The sequence below is a fragment of the Nilaparvata lugens genome, chromosome 5 (genome assembly GCF_014356525.2).
Source record: "Nilaparvata lugens isolate BPH chromosome 5, ASM1435652v1, whole genome shotgun sequence".
Taxonomy (NCBI): domain Eukaryota; kingdom Metazoa; phylum Arthropoda; class Insecta; order Hemiptera; family Delphacidae; genus Nilaparvata; species Nilaparvata lugens.
In genome coordinates, this window is record NC_052508.1 from 71,589,044 (window position 1) to 71,606,122 (window position 17,079).

The 17,079-nt window shown below is 34.9% G+C and overlaps 1 protein-coding gene across 1 annotated transcript; it reads left to right on the top strand.

Annotated features, from left to right (window-relative positions):
* Positions 1-1,134: 1,134 nt before the first annotated feature.
* On the top strand, positions 1,135-16,990 carry LOC120351660 (E3 ubiquitin-protein ligase HECTD1-like). The gene is given in 5 exon segments (XM_039429597.1): positions 1,135-1,305; positions 9,260-9,503; positions 12,681-12,952; positions 15,166-15,397; positions 16,895-16,990. Coding segments are annotated over 5 exon segments (984 nt in total). The 5' UTR covers positions 1,135-1,165.
* The last annotated feature ends 89 nt before the right edge of the window (positions 16,991-17,079 follow it).

Genomic DNA, 17,079 nt, shown 5'->3' on the forward strand with positions numbered 1-17,079 from the left:
TCTAATAGGTTTATTTCCACTCAACTCGCGAGCTTGGCCGATCGAGTTTGTATATTCTCATTAGAACACATGGTAATAATATTCTCACTGTACATGATAGGTTCACTGATACCATAGCATAGAGAAACAATAGCATAAGTAGATATCCCATGGTATAGGGCGTTTATGTCGCAACTTTTACTGGTATCTCAAGCCGATAGTTCATGCAATTCTTTCCAGTGAAGCTGTGTGACACTGGTAGAGTCTCATATTGTGCCGTTCATTCACTCTCACCCCAACAAAACAGTAAAATTCGACAATAATCAACAGTAATGGCCCTGAGATAATTGTTTTGATGGGATATTTACTTACGCTATTGTTTCTCTATGCTGATACTGATATGTGGGGATCCGTCTTCTATCCGTAAAATGCATTAAATCTCTACAGTTCAGTTGAGTGAAACTACGTCAATCACTTCTATTTACTAATTGATTAATGATTTTTAGTCACAATTTAGATAATAAATTTCAGTCACCAATTTAGTCACCGATACAGAATTTCATCATATTTCAAATCTCTCAACTAGTGTATGTTATACAGGATTGTAACACTATTCTATCATTAATAATTCAACCTACAGTAGTTGAATGCTTCCAATCTATTTTTGTTGGCCTTTGATTACATATGCATATAACCTGTTATTTCGATCAGCTGCTATTTAAAGGACGAATTAATTCTTTTTAAGGATCCTCAGTGAGTTTTCCCAGAGTTGAGATCTATCCTAGATTCTATTCAGGTTATGTTTTATGAAAGTGATGTTTTATTATTTTAGATAAGATAATACATTCATTATAATTATTATAAAATTTGTTACATGCGAAGTAGTGACGAATTGGATCTCATATTTTTAATAATGTGAGGTTAAAAATGGAGTAGCATGGAACTGAAGTAGTGACAATGAGCAAGAGAGTCGTAAGGTCGAGAGACTGAAGTATCCGCGACTGGAGTCGTACGATTTGAGTCGAGGTAATGTGAGTTTAGCCTAAGCTGTGAATGTGTATATCCACATACACACAAATAGAAGTTGTTAGAATATGTTGATATTTGATAGAATATGATAACTGAATAATATTTCATGATTTATCGTGTTATTTAATTTTGTTGTTTGTTTTGTGTTGTAGGCAAGATGGCGGAGGTGGATCCAGAGACGCTGCTCGAGTGGCTGAACATGGGCCAAGGGGATGAGAGGGACATGCAGCTCATTGCACTCGAACAACTCTGCATGTTGCTGCTCATGTCAGACAATGTCGACCGATGCTTTGAAAGGTATGCTAACATTCATTCATTCACAAATTACTCGTTTTATTCAAATTATAGAATCAATTTTAGAGCTAGAAAAACGCTTAATGAAACCCCATTTAGGTGGCTCGTTGGATTAAGGTTGTGCAAAGGCTAAAAATAAACTTTCTACTGGTGATATTTTTCAAAGTTTTTCGATTTGTATATCATCAAGCTATCAAAATTAAAAAGTTTTCTCAGGAAAACTTTTATTTCCGATCATTACTTTTTGAGATATGAGTGCCTAAAGTTGTAATTTTTGAACAGAACATTTCTCAAATTCGGTAAGAGATAAGTCCATGAGATTGAGAGGGTAGATTCTATATGGTATTGTTAATTTAATAAAAGAAGAATTTTTAAAAAATATCAATTTTCGAGGAAGTTATTCGATTTACCAAAAATAACTTTTAGTTGAGTTATTTTTGGTAATTTTCAGTAAATCAAATAACTTTCTCAAAAATTGTTATTTTTAGAAAATTCTTCTTTTATTAGATTAACAATACCATAAAGAATCTACCCTCTCAATCTCATGGACTTATCTATTACCGAATTTGAAATGTTCTGTCCCAAAAATTTAAACTTTAGGCGCTCATATCTCAAAAAGTAATGATCGGAAAAAAATGTTTTCCTGAGAAAACTTTTTAATTTTGATAGCTTGATGATATACAAATCGGAAAACTTTGAAAAATATGACCAGTAGAAAGTTTATTTTTAGCCTTTGCACAGCCTTAAGTTATAATGCGCCAGTCTAATAATCAAGAGAACCCGAGTTCGAATCTCGACCAGGGCAAAAGTTTTTGACCACAGTACAATAACATAGGCCACCCCGTCTTTCGGAGGAGACGATAAGCCTTCGGTTCCGATTACCTGAAAATTAGTCATCTCTCATCATCATCCCTCTCACTCATTACCCACGCACAAGCCCAAGAACTGATGTGGGCATCACCCTAACTATATAAGTTGCAAGAGTCACTTGATAAATATTCGACATACTTGTCTCATGGCTTGAAAGTTTTCTCAGATGCGGCTTCATGAACTTCATAGTAGTTTCCATTCATTTGTTGATTCACAAACTATTCGTTCTATTCAATTTTAGAGGACCGTTTAATGAAAAAGCCTATCGTTGCAAGAGGTGTGCTCTGTTACTTGATACATATCTAAATCGCAACATTCTTGTCTCATGATTTGAAAGTTTTCTTCAGGCTGTCCTCTAACGGTAGGACATGTTTCTTTCACATGTTCATCATGCATGTGTGGAGGGTGTCAGTGAGAGGCTTTGAACAAAAACAGTTGTTTGACAGCTGCTTCCAACATAAAATAAACAATCAATACCAATGAATAAACATCTAGAGAATTAAAATTTAAAATTATGAAAAATAATTACCTCAAATAGAGAAGTGAAAAAATAAACAAACATATTGAAATACAAGAACCCAACCTCAAATATTTTGTTCGAAGCCTTTAGCTGTGATGAAACCAAAATGTATGATGACATATCCAGTCGTTAGTGGTCAGCCTCACAGTTTTATAGACCTATTTCCATGATAAAAATTAAATGTATGATCCCATGAATTTTGCTTGACAACAATATAAAATAATTGAATAAAAAAAAGAAATATTTTGTTTCAATTATTAAATTTTATTTTAAATTAAAGTTCTTTTGGATAGAATGCCACCTGGAAGAATGCCTGTTGTAGTCCAAAACTATTGACCTACAGGAAAAAGAGATATAGGGAGACCAAGAAAGAGATGGGTATCGGAACAGGTTAATATTAATAAACCTAATCCCTGAAGTGAAGATGAGATGATGAAGTTCATTGCTCAATATCACTTAAAATAGATAAAAAATAATTTACCTATACTCGGTAAATTCAGAATTTCTATGCAATATTTCAAGTTAATCAGTTGAGCAGTTCAGATCTGATAATGCATGAAACATGAATTTCCATCCCGTACATATCAATTTGAATTGAATTTTTTATTTTATTATATACTTTGAAGTATGATATAACATGTTATGAACATCATCGTTCCAGGAGACGTTTTTAGAGCCATCTATTCGAACAAAACCTCTGGTTTTTGCTGGCAACGCCTATAAGCTAATTTTGAGAAGAATTATTATTTATTTCATGTTAATGTTTAAATTAAGTTTTTAATTGTGTTTTTGTTTTGAAAAATTGTATTGTACTATGGCAAATAAAGCATTTGATTTGATTTGATTTGAAGTTGATTGAGATTTCAAATTCAATTCACATGAATTTGATGACATCAATACGATTGTAATATCTGTTCCAATATGAGAAACTGAATATTATTCCAACAAATGAGTAGATAGACAGCAGAGTTGTAATTATTGTAACCTACTTAGATGAACAAGATATCATGCAATAAAACAACGATGGATCGCTACAGATGTAATAAAACATTCTGGTTAATGACATATTTGAAAGAACCTATCTGGAATAACTTGTTTTTTCGGTTCATTAGCATTTGATTGAAATCAACAAACGTTGACAAAAACAATGCTGAACTTCCTGGTGTTAGTTTTGGATTGTGTTGAAGAAATAAACTTGCTTCACCCAAAATAACAAACTGTCCAATAATCCTGTGACATTTTAATAATGCCCATTTACCATACTAACAGCTTTTTGAAATCATTGAATCAAGCTGTACTGGTGAAAATAAAAACGTAGGTTAAGATGGCGAATAAAGTAGTATTTGAAATTCTTTTTTATGTGGCAGGTGTCTCTCAACAGACAGAATTATCCCTTGGAAAGAAATAGATAGATAGATAGATAGATAGATAGGCTGCCTTTATTTTAACCTGGAGGGCGAAGTTAGGGCGCAGCCGGCCCTCTCTCCCACTTAACCCTCAATGAATGATTGCATTACTAATATTTAATAAGTTGTTCTTTAGAAACAATTTAGAAACTTAAAAATAAGTTGTTCTTTAAACATATAAAAATGAGATACAGTGAAATTGAGCAATTTTATCACCAGTGAAACCTAAAAGGCTATAGGAGAAAAAAATAATGATGACAACGATCAATTTATTCTATAGAATATGGAATATGGGGTTATAATAAGATTCTTCACCAGTACAATAGGTTATAATATATAGAGATTTGATTGAATGCAATTTCATTTTGCAATTTTCTATTGTAGCCAAATATTATGTGTAACGAACTCATGTATATCTATAGAGGTTCATTTCTTAGGTTTTCCAATTTCTCATTGATTATCAAGTTGATAATATTATCAATGAAAACTACATTCATTGTAATGTAGCATATATGGAAAATCTTACAAATGTGTTTTTTCTTAAATTTTTCCTTAATGAAATAAAAACACAATAATTTTTATTTTCTGCTGAAAATCATTACCCTGTTATCCTGAAAAAGGTCAGTTCTAACAATTTGATTTATTTTATTATTATTTGTCATGTGAAACTGTATAATTTGATAGCTCCAACAGTTAAATAATAAAACTACATTTAGTTTTCCCAGCCCTGAGGTCACAGAAATTAAAAAAAAATTATTTTAAATTTTATTAGAAAATTTATTATTATTTGTCATGTGAAACTGTATAATTCGAGCATAGCTCAAACAGTTAAATAATTAAACTACATCTAGTTTTCCCAGCCCTGAGGTCACAGAAATTAAAAAAAAACAAAACAGAAACGTTAACTTAATACTCAATTACTCCCAGTGAGTATAGAATGTAAAATTCTATACTCACTGATTACTCCATCCAATCACGTTGCGCGTATCTTGTCATGGCCCAAGACAAGCCCAAAAAAGCCGCGGAGACCAGGGCGTGTTGCCAGATTTCCAATTTTCACATTTATCCAGCAAAACGCCCGGTTAGGGCACTGTCTTCAAAGTTCACAATCTATCATTCCCGCTTGATTCATAACTAACAAAATCTGTGGTTTTGGCAATGTTTAGCCTTTTTATTCAATATCATAACTTTGTTATACTTTTAATAAAATATATTTCTATGACGGTTGAGAGTTCATTGATTCTGCAGCTTTGAAGCGTAGTCATTCGATCATTGCAGGATATTGCCTTCTTCGTGCCCGGAAATTATTTGTGAAGAGACCTAGAAATGAAAGCAATATGGCGTCACCCCAGCTTGCCAACGGAAATCAGTTTTGCGACCCGTTACCAGTTCTACCGCGTTCCTTCATATCAATACCTGTTCTCAATTATTTTTCACTAGTACAGACAAAATTAGTTTTTATCAATGGAATTGTAACGTTCTTGAGAAGATTTAGCAAATATTTTTCACTAGTACAGGCAAAATTAGTTTTTATCAATGGAATTGTAATGTTCCTGAGAAGATTTAGCAAATATTTTTCACTAGTACAGGCAAAATTAGTTTTTATCAATGGAATTGTAATGTTCCTGAGAAGATTTAGCAATTATTTTTCACTAGTACAGGCAAAATTAGTTTTTATCAATGGAATTGTAATGTTCCTGAGAAGATTTAGCAGAAGATGCTAAATGCTTAGCAGAAGCATCATTTGGTACTCGTTGCTAGCACACAAACTTAGGTTTTGCTGGCAACGCCAATTAAAAATTAAAGTTTTATTTTTATTCTGTATAAGTATGAAGTATTTGTTTTATTTATTATTGTTATTTTTTTAATTGGCAAATAAATGATTTTTTTGAGATGGTTTGCTGATGGAATTCAATTAAAATCACAACACACCTATTCTGCTGTATCTTGGTGAATATTAATGTGTAGTAATTCAAGCATGTAAAATGATTGATAATATTTTGATGATTGATGGAATTGATAAATATTATGATTGATTGAATGATTGCTATTCTTCTACTTGAGTTATGTTAGGTTGCATTGAGCTTCAGTGATTCTATAGATTCAAATAATGAATAAAGATGAATAAAGGTTTTTCTCAATTCAATTCAAAAATGAAAAAATATTGATTTACTTTTTGTGTAGTTGAGAAGTTGATATTGTGGTAATTTATTTATTTCTTTATTCGTGGACAGAATCACAAATCATATAAATATGATTAGGAAGGAACAACAGGCTTGGCCCAAATCTATTCCATTCCCAAATTTTGATAAATTAATAAAATGTTCAAAAAATAGGTTATGTTTCTACTGTAAAACGTTCAAGTTCAATTTTCGTCCAAAAATATATATAAGCTAAACATTTCGAATTTGGAGAAATTAAAACACCAAACTATATTTAAATATAACACTTAATTATCAGTAGAAAGAAAATAGAAAAACGGATCTACCGACGGCTGTTGGATGACGCCAAAGACCTTAAAGATGCATAGACTCACATGCAGCGCTAGTGTCGTACTTTGAATTGAAATCCGCCATTGAGGGGGCAACCCATAAGATTATTACATACCAATGCCACCAATGCCTCTGTGATCTATAGTATTACAAATATAATATAATATCTCGTGCTAAAATACCCCAATGGCGGCCTTCAATTTCAATTAGTAAGAGCTATCATTGGGAAGGCATAGGCATTGTGGGTCTATATCTCTTCAAGGACTTTGGATGACGCAATGATTATAACAGCTGATTTCTATTTCTGTGTGTGGCCAGCTCATAGATCTTCTCCCATAAGGATTAGCCTACATGTAAACTTTGAAGGACCGTAGGAAAGAGTCCTGGAGTCGGGTCATAAATTTGATGGTCCATAAACCTGGTCCTGAACATAACGAATACAACTAAAAAAATATCATTAAATTCGATGCACACATGAAAAGTTATTGAATGTCAAAATTTGAGGCTCGATTTTTTACTTTCCTTGCCCTATTACCATAGGTAAGGAAAGTATTGCTTTCCGAAAAAAATTAAGGTACCTCAATTTCTAAATTTCTATACATTTCAAGGTCCCCTGAGTCCAAAAAACTGGTTTTTGGGTATTGGTCTGTATGTGTGTGTGTGTGTTGTGTGTGTGTGTGGTGTGTGTGTGTGTGTGTGTGTGTGTGTGTATGAGTGTATGTGCGTCTGTGTACACGATATATCATCTCCCAATTAACGGAATGACTTGAAATTTGGAACTTAAGGGGAGTTAAACATGAAATTTTTGAAAAAATATCAATTTTTTGTTTTTGAGTTCATATGATAGTTTGAAATTCCCGCTTTTCAATGATACCTGGATCACATCTCTATGACGATGGGAAGTATTTTTAATATTTTTTTTAAAAAACTATTACATGCGTCAAAATATGCTCTTATAAGTTTGAGTAGGTGTAAATTTAGAAAAGCTCAGAAGGAAGGAACTTTTTATGACCATAATTGTCACTTTCATTTACCAACAATTATCATGAATGAGATCAAGTACATATTCAGGGACCTATCAGATAAGAAGCTGCTAGAAAAGTGTATTCGAGGAAAGACACAAAATCCAAATGAGAGCCTGAATAATGTTATATGGACTGTTTTGCCTAAACGGGTTTTTGTAGGGATTGAAAGTTTACATTTTGGTGTATATGAGGCTATTACAAGATTCAATGATGGGAACAAGAACAAAATACAGCTGTTTGAAGAAATGAAATTCATCCCTGGAAGTCACATGATGGATGCCATGAGGAAGCTCGACGAAGAACGGATCCAAAAAGTGAGAGGAAATTCAATGACATTGAAAAAAAATTAGACAGAAAAGAATTCTATCAAGGAGAAGGCTGGAAGACCAATATCAAGAGGCAGAGGATCCTGAAGCTCCAAGTTACAGTGCTGGAGGCTACTGAATGTGAGTTTTACAAGTTTTGTTACTTTCAAAAACACTTGCACGCATTTCTCTGTTTTCCCCGCAAATTAAAAATTTTCAACTTTAATGTACCTTTTCTCAGCTTCTATTTAAGATAAACACTTGATTTTTTTTTAAAAGATTCAGTATCACTAGGATTGCAAACTGAATGTAGGATTTTTCAATATTTCCATACAGAATAAAATAAATATATATTTAGGTGTAAATTTATTTGGAAAAAATCATCATTCAGGAAAAAAATTGTGAAAAATACAAATTCAATCACATGAAAATGTCACACATTTAAATTATAGAAGAAAAATGGATCTTTCAAATAAAAAAAAAATCAAGTCTCTATGTTTAATGGTAACAGAGAAAAGGTACAAAATGTTAACATGGAGTAAGATAGGATGTTCGACTCCCCTTAAGGTCCTTTCACTATAAGGATCCGACACGAACAATTTCGATCAAATGCAATTCAAGATGGCGGCTAAAATGGCGAAAATGTTGTCAAAAACAGGTTTTTTTCGTGATTTTCTCGGAAACGGCTCCAACGATTTTGATCAAATTCATACCTAAAATAGTCATCAATAAGCTCTATCAACTGCCACAAGTCCCATATCTGTAAAATTTCAGGAGCTTCGCCCCATCAATGCAGATAGATTCCCAATTATCAGGCTTCAGATACAATTGAAACGAAAAAATCAAGTGGAGTAGATTGAGCATGAAAATCTCTACAATTAATGTCCAGTAACATTTTCACCTAAAATTGAAAATGAGCTTTAAATTCGAGAAAATGTGATTATTCAATTGCAAATTATTGTTGATTCTATCAAATCATTCACTATGAAGAGATAGCAGACCTCATGTGTGTCTCCAGCGTTATTGCCCTGTCACCAGCTGGCTCAAATCTTTGAATAGTAGACTTGAGATGCGCGGGAACACTAGCGTCACGTGATCAATTTTCATAACGGCAAGGAAAGTTGTGTGAGTGCGCCACACCAGATTTTTGTATTTTCATCTGTTGTATTACTAGTAGTTCTGTGAACAGTAGAACATATTCTATTCTATAAAAAAATAGGAAACATGTTTGTGTTCTAAACATAATTTGTGGCATTTGACTAGGCTATATCTTTGTGTTTCTATTATAGTTTAATCAATTAATTAGAAAATTAATTTTGGTGTTTGTTGTGTGTTTCAGTTGCCCGCCGCGCTCGTTTCTGCCGGCTTTGTGCCGCATCTTTTTGGACGAATGCGCGCCAGACGCCGTGTTGGAGGTGACGGCACGCGCCATTACATACTACCTGGACGTGAGCGCCGAATGCACGCGACGCATAGTGGCCATGGACGGCGCTGTCAAGGCTATCTGCCAGCGTCTCATTCTGCCCGCGCAGCAGGTCGCCAAGGAGCGTACCAGTCGCGATCTTGCCGAACAGTGCATCAAGGTAACCTAACCTAACTTGTAATTAATTTAGCCGAACAGTGCATCAAGATAACCTAACCTAACTTGCAATTCATTCAGCTGATCAGTGCATCAAGGTAACCTAAACTAACTTGCAATTCATTTAGCCGAACAGTGCATCAAGGTAACCTAACCTAACTTGCAATTCATTTAGCCGAACAGTGCATCAAGGTAACCTAACCCAACTTGCAATTCATTTAGCCGAACAGTGCATCAAGGTAACCTAACCTAACTTGCAATCATTCATTTAGCCGAACAGTGCATCAAAGTAACCTAACCCAACTTGCAATTCATTTAGCCGAACAGTGCATCAAAGTAACCTAACCCAACTTGCAATTCATTTAGCCGAACAGTGCATCAAGGTAACCCAACCTAACTTGCAATCATTCATTTAGCCGAACAGTGCATCAAAGTAACCTAACCCAACTTGCAATTCATTTAGCCGAACAGTGCATCAAGGTAACCTAACCTAACTTGCAATTCATTTAGCCGAACAGTGCATCAAAGAAACCTAACCCAACTTGCAATTCATTTAGCAGAACAGTGCATCAAGGTAACCCAACCTAACTTGCAATTCATTTAGCCGAACAGTGCATCAAGGTAATGGTAACCCAACCTAAATATAACGAAAAATAAAAATTTCAGTACCCTTTTTGAATTATTGCATTAATGTTGAAACATGTGATAAAAATAATTCAAAAAGGGTACCTACCTACTGAGATTTTTATTTTTATTTATATTTATATTACAAGTAGCCCTATACAGATAAGAGATAACCTAACCTAACTTGCAATTCATTCAGCCGAACAGTGCATCTAGGTAACCTTACCGAACTTGCAATTCATTCAGCCGAACAGTGCATCAAGGTAACCTAACCTAAATATAAAGAAAAATAAAAATCTCAATACCCTTTTTGAATTATTGCATCAATGTTGAAACATATTGTGATAAAAATAATTCAAAAAGGGTACTGAGATTTTTATTTTTCTTTATATTTATATTACAAGTAGCCCTTTACAGAAAAGAGATAACCTAACCTAACTTGCAATTCATTTAGCCGATCAGTGCATCAAAGTAACCTAACCCAACTTGCAATTCATTTAGCAGAACAGTGCATCAAGGTAACCTAACCTAACTCTTGCAATTCATTTAGCCGAACAGTAAATCTTCCTTTAATTATCATTCAAATAATATTCTCATTACCTCACCTAACCTGATAACCCAACAGGAAAATCATTTGCTCGATTGAATAAATGAGCAACCAGGAATCTGCCTCCAAACAAATTTGAGAAAATTGTATACAGTTATCTGAAAAATAATGCCTTTTACTCACTTGAGGAATACCTGAATACCTGAATTGAATGTAATGTAGATATGCTTTATCAGGTATGATTTTCTGTTCAATTGTGTGTAGCCTACTTTTAAAATGTAGTTATTATGACTTGCCTAATGCTATAATTGTAGCCTGATGGTTAATAAAACGAATCTTGAATCTTGAAAAGCTAGAATGTAGTGGCTAGCAACTAGTCATTAAGCCTGGTTTTTATTAGTACAGTTAGTGGTAGAGTTCCCTGGACAAGTACTAACTATCTTGTGATCTCTCCCAATGTAAACGTTCATGGTAGAGTACTAGTTTTTAGTAGAGTTGAGTGGGATAGCACCGTGGGATAGTACTCTACCACTTGTCTTCCCCCACCGCCGCTTCTCACTCTACTCTACCACCACTATCCTAATGAAAACAGTCTGGAGCTAGTAGAGTAGAGTGGGGCCGTAGTCTATCAAGTTCAAGAAGTATCGTTATTTATTAAAAACTGAAATTCAAATTAAAATTTATTTGCCAAATAATTTTACAGACATATCTACAGTTACAAAATGATAGAAGTTAACAAAAGTACAACATTTTAGAAGTATACAGTACTATAAAATTAACAAGTGGATAGCATAACCTATAATAATTTTTATTCATTCATAACTCTACCTTCATTGTATTATCATTCATCCCATCATCATCACCTAGGCTTAAAATACTTCTAGAAAGTCGCCTTTGTAAAACAATTATTAAATAAAACAATGTACAAGATTATGGTATGATATCAAGCAAAGTAATAATAAAAAAGTATTATTTATTAAAGTGTTCATATGTGTTTAAGTGTTAATTTATTCAAAAGTATTGACATTTTAAGGTTAGTTCTGTTCATTAGACAACACACTTTACCTACTATTCTCAATTGTAGTGAGAACAGTTACTCGACCAAGTAAGTAGAGTAGAGTTAGCTCGGTAGAGTTAGTATGCCAGTTACTCGACCACTAACTCTACTAGTGAAAACGAAGCTTAAACGATAATAATCAATGCCTAATCTCTCAGCGAATATTTGTACTCTCTTTTCTTCAATGATTGTTCAACGCTTATGCCAGGTTTTGGAGCTGATCTGCACGGTGACACTTTTTCCATTACACAGAATAAGTACAGAATGGGGACTATCAATAAAACGCCTATCTAACCAATGCTTTTTACATGGCGCAAATACTAGACACGTCACGTGACCTTGGGAAGTTCCAATCCTGGTCTTCTGATTGGCTCGTGGCAGTGAATGAGATCAATTGATCCGGATCATTAAAGTGATCCGAACCTACCATCAAATCAAATCATTTATTTGCCATACAATAAATACATATTCAAAACATAATAAAAGAAAATACTTAATTTTATAATCAAAAGTATAAAATAATCAATACTATTACAATGCGGCGCTTCCTAACAATATGGCGGATTTTTGCGCCAGGGTACTAGCATAGAGAAACGATAGCATAAGTAGATATCCCAGTGTATAGGGCGTTTATGTCGCAACTTTTACTGTTATCCCAAGCCGATAGTTCACGTAGTTCTTTCCTATGCAGCTGTGTGACGCTGGTAGTCTCTCAAATTGTGCCGTTCATACACTATCGCCCCAACAAAACAGTGAAAATTGACAATAGTCGACAGTAATCGGCTTGAGATAACAGTAAAAGTTGCGACATAAATTCCCTACACCATGGGATATCTACTTACGCTATTGTTTATCTATGGTACTAGCCAAGTTTCCATACTGTATGTATACTGTGGAATTACTGTTCTTGAAGATAGAATGTGATTATTGAATGAATGTTTTGTTTGCGTCAGGTTCTGGAGTTGATCTGCACGCGCGAAGCCGGCGCGGTGTTCGAGGCGAACGGCCTGCAGTGCGTGCTGTCGTTTATTCGCGACCACAACGCGCATGTGCACAAGGACACGCTGCACTCGGCGATGGCGGTGGTGTCGCGTCTCTGCACCAAAATGGAGCCGGCCGACGCGTCGCTGCCATTTTGTGTCCAGTCGCTGTCCACCCTTCTGCACCACGAGGACAGTCATGTCGCTGACGGCGCGCTCCGCTGTTTTGCTTCCTTGTCTGATCGGTTAGTACCATCTGTCGATATATCGATATATCAAACAATAGATTTGTTCGATGTCGAACTATCGATATACTGAACTAACGATTTCTTCGAAGGCAATCTATCGATTTATTAGATGGCAAACTGTTGAATTAATAATAATTTTATTATTGAGGAACGAAAATCCAAATAAAATGCTGTAATTCACCCCGAAGACTTCTGCTACTGCAAATATTGACAACAGGGTAAACAGGTAGATGGAAATTCGATGAGCGCTACTATTCAAAAATTATTTGTCAGATAATTAATTTGTAAAATTTTAACAAATAATTTGTAAAATTTTTAGTTCAAATAGGTAGGTTTTCTGTGTTCGGTCGAAACTCGCAAAGAATTGTGTTGAATGTTATTTTCAGAGGTGAATATTTTTGTATTTATTTCAATAATAATGAGTAGAATATAATTTGTAAAATTTTTAGTTTAAATAGGTAGGTTTTCTGTGTTCGGTCGAAACTCACAAAGAATTATGTTGAATGTTATTTTCAGAGGTGAATATTTTTGTATTTATTTCAATAATAATGAGTAGAATATAATTTCTGTTGATTTATTGCTTTGAAAAGTTTTGATAATTCGTAAATGGTGACTTTTGAATGAATCTGTTTTATTTTAAAATGTTCTGGTATAGAATTTCAAGTATATTAAAAAAATAGACATGATTACAAAAAGCATATTCACAAAGTATTAATACAATTGGTTGATTATTTGCTGATCTAAGAAAATGTGGCCCCCACTATATATGAATATGTGTCGGGATGCCACTAATTTTGCTATTGTTTAAGATTTTATGCCATGGTAAAAATTTGTAATAAAGATACATCTTGCGAGTCATTAGAAGCTCATGAAAACCACATTTATATACACAAATTTAGAAAAAGAAAAATTGATAACCTATGATGTAGAAATTTTAGATAAATTTAACATAGAAAACATTTATAATACTTATGGGGAAAATACATTAACATTAAGAAAATAAGAATGAAACAATATGGAAATTTTCCATAGAACTAATTGTTCTCCATGATTGATTCTATTATCCAGCAGCCACTTTTTTGTTTTCGATTTGAATGAATTGATTGGAACTGTTTCTTTAATAACTATTGGCAGTTTATTGAAAATGTTTGGTCCTAAATAGTGGCTGACCTCTGAGCAGCTGATGTTGTCATCCTGGGAATTGCCAAGTCAATGTTCCTTCTGCGTGTTCCTTGCGGGTGATTCAAATTGATGAAGAATTGTGGGTTCTTTTTTGTTAGCCACTCACGTTGTTTAGTCAGAGCCGCCAATGTACACTATACTCCGTGCAAATCTTCAGACTTGTAGGAATCTGCGGCGCAGAGAAATGGAGGGAGATCAGCCAATTTCAGTGATTGATTGAGTCATAGGTGGAAGCGCAGTTGTCAATTTGTCGAATAGAGTCAGTCGAGTCTGTGATTGCAGAGTGGAAACTACCTAAAGCTGCGTACACATATACGCTCTTCCAACCCGCACCGAGCACGCTCCTCCCTCGTACCGCCCTCGTTTCTCCATCGAACCACAGTCGCTCCGCCCACGCACCCATCATGAACGTTACGGAAGATGTTAGATCTTCTCGCGTTCCCCGGTCGAACCACTGTTGCTCCCCGGTCGATCATCAATCGCTCTGCTGGAGTGACGTTCGGTTGCGGAGCAGAGCGAAAGTTTGTACGCACCTTAAGTTTAACATGAGCACATGAACAGTCACTAGAAGTTGGAGAACGCTGGCCGCTTCAAAACGGCAACATCGCGCCTCTGTATCCCTCCCGCTGTATGCTTTCTCTGCTACGCATGTCCATCCCAAGTCCGAAGTTAATTTGAACGGAGTATAGTTTTCAATTTTAGAGCTAGAAAAACGCTTAATGAAACCCTCTTTCGTTGCTAGAGATGTGTTCTGTTACTTTATACATCTTCCAATCTAACTCATATTTACCATTCAGGTTTATTAGCAACTAAGCTTCTCTTCATAATGTTGCTGTTCATTGTTCAAATATCCAAGCTCTACACCTCATTGACAACTCTACTACAGTGAGGAGACTGGAAAGGAAGAAGCCTACAGATGTCGTGTATTCATCCTCTATACACATTTATTCTCATGTAGTATTCTTGTAATTGATAGTATAAATTTCACTGTTACTCAATGAAACTGTTGAATGTTGTATTTGTTTCAGGTTTACTAGACGAGGAGTTGATCCGGCACCGTTGGCTGAACACGGTCTGGTCGGCGAACTGCTGACTCGGCTATCTAACGCGGCCGGTCCCGCCGGCACCACAGCGGCGACCACGCCCTGTCCCAACACCAGCTCCTCGGCGCCAGGTGCGGAGACCAAGTCGCCCGCCTCTGTCTCCACCATCATCAGTCTGCTGTCGGCGCTGTGTCGCGGGTCGCCTACTATCACACACGTCAGTTGCAATCATTCACTCGAAATCCATACTAAATATTCATAAACATCTGGTGTGGTGAACTCACACAACACAACTTTCCTTGCCGTCATGAAAGTTTCGACAAAAACGCCTCGTGTTTCTCCAGCGTAAGAGTCGAGTTTTTGGAAATATAATTTAAAATTGATCAGCTGACGAGATCAATTCTGCTATCTCTTCCAGTGAATGATTTAATAGAATCAACAGTTGCCTCTCTCATTAATTTTGTATTTGAATAATCACATTCTCTCGAATTTCGAGCTTATTTTTAATTTTAGGTGAAAATGTTACTGCACATTAATTATTGAGATTTTCATGCTCAATCTTTCCACTTAAAATTTCTCGTTTAAATTGTATGTGAAGCCTGACAATTGGAAATCTAAAATCAAACTTTTCATAGATGAGGCGGAGCTCCTGAAATTTTTACAGATATGGGACTTGTGGCAGTTGATAGAGCTTAGCAACGACTATTTTAGGTATAAATTTAACGAAATCGTTGGAGCCGTTTTTGAGAAAATCGCGAAAACCCCTGTTCTTGACATCATTTTCGCCATTTCAGCCGCGATCTTGAATCGTATTTGATTGAAATTGTTCGTGTCGGATCCTTATAGTGTAAGGATCTTGAGTTCCAAATTTCAAGTCATTCCGTTAATTGCGAAATGAGGAATCGTGTACACAGACATACATACACTCATACACACACACATATAAATATACAGACCAATACCCAAAACCCACTTTTTTGGACTCAGGGAACCTTGAAACGTATAGAAATTTGGAAATTGGGTACCTCAATTTTTTTCTGAAAGCAATACTTTCCTTACCTATGGTGATAGGGCAAGGAAAGTAAAAATATAGAATGTCAAGTTACAAGTGAACAAGACACTACCATATAGAAAAGACAGCATGATGTGATCATAAATGTTTGTCAAGTTTCATTCAATCTGGTATAATTGATATGGACGGCAAAAAATCGTACGTCCAGAAATCGTTGTGTATGTAACAGGTTCAAGTTGATGAGATCATAGAGAAAATATAGCATAAGAATATATCCTATGGTATAGGTAGATTTCTTTGGTATTTCTATGGTATAGGTCGATCTTTTTTTAGTTGATTACTGTTCATGTGCTCGTCAAACTAATGTAGTTCATATTTGCCATACTTTTGCAAAACTATAATTTTGGATGTTCAAGTTTTGTACAGTATTACCACACCGGTTCCCATATAGTGTCAGTGTTTTTTTTATTATTATTATTTCATCCACTGACCACCTGTAAAAGGGGTATAAGGATATGTCAATTTGTCATTAATCAAACAGTAACATGTTTTCAATCTTCTCAAACCTCCATCTTGAGGTTTGTAAAAATCGTTGTATTCCTCCACTGAGTAGGCACATATGGATAGCAGCTCTTTTTTCAATTTGAATTATGTTATTTCATCTTAGCCGTCAATTTGATGAATTCTATTTGTGTTTTTCAGGACCTATTACGATCAGAATTACCAGAAGCCATTGACAAAGCCTTGAAAGGCGATGAAAGGTGAGTTTTTCCAACTATCAAACGATTATGCTTATAAAGTTGTCATGAAAAATCTATTCATTATTCAAAATAAATTTATTTTAATTGATATCATGTAAATTATTCACTAGTGGATTAAAACTTCTC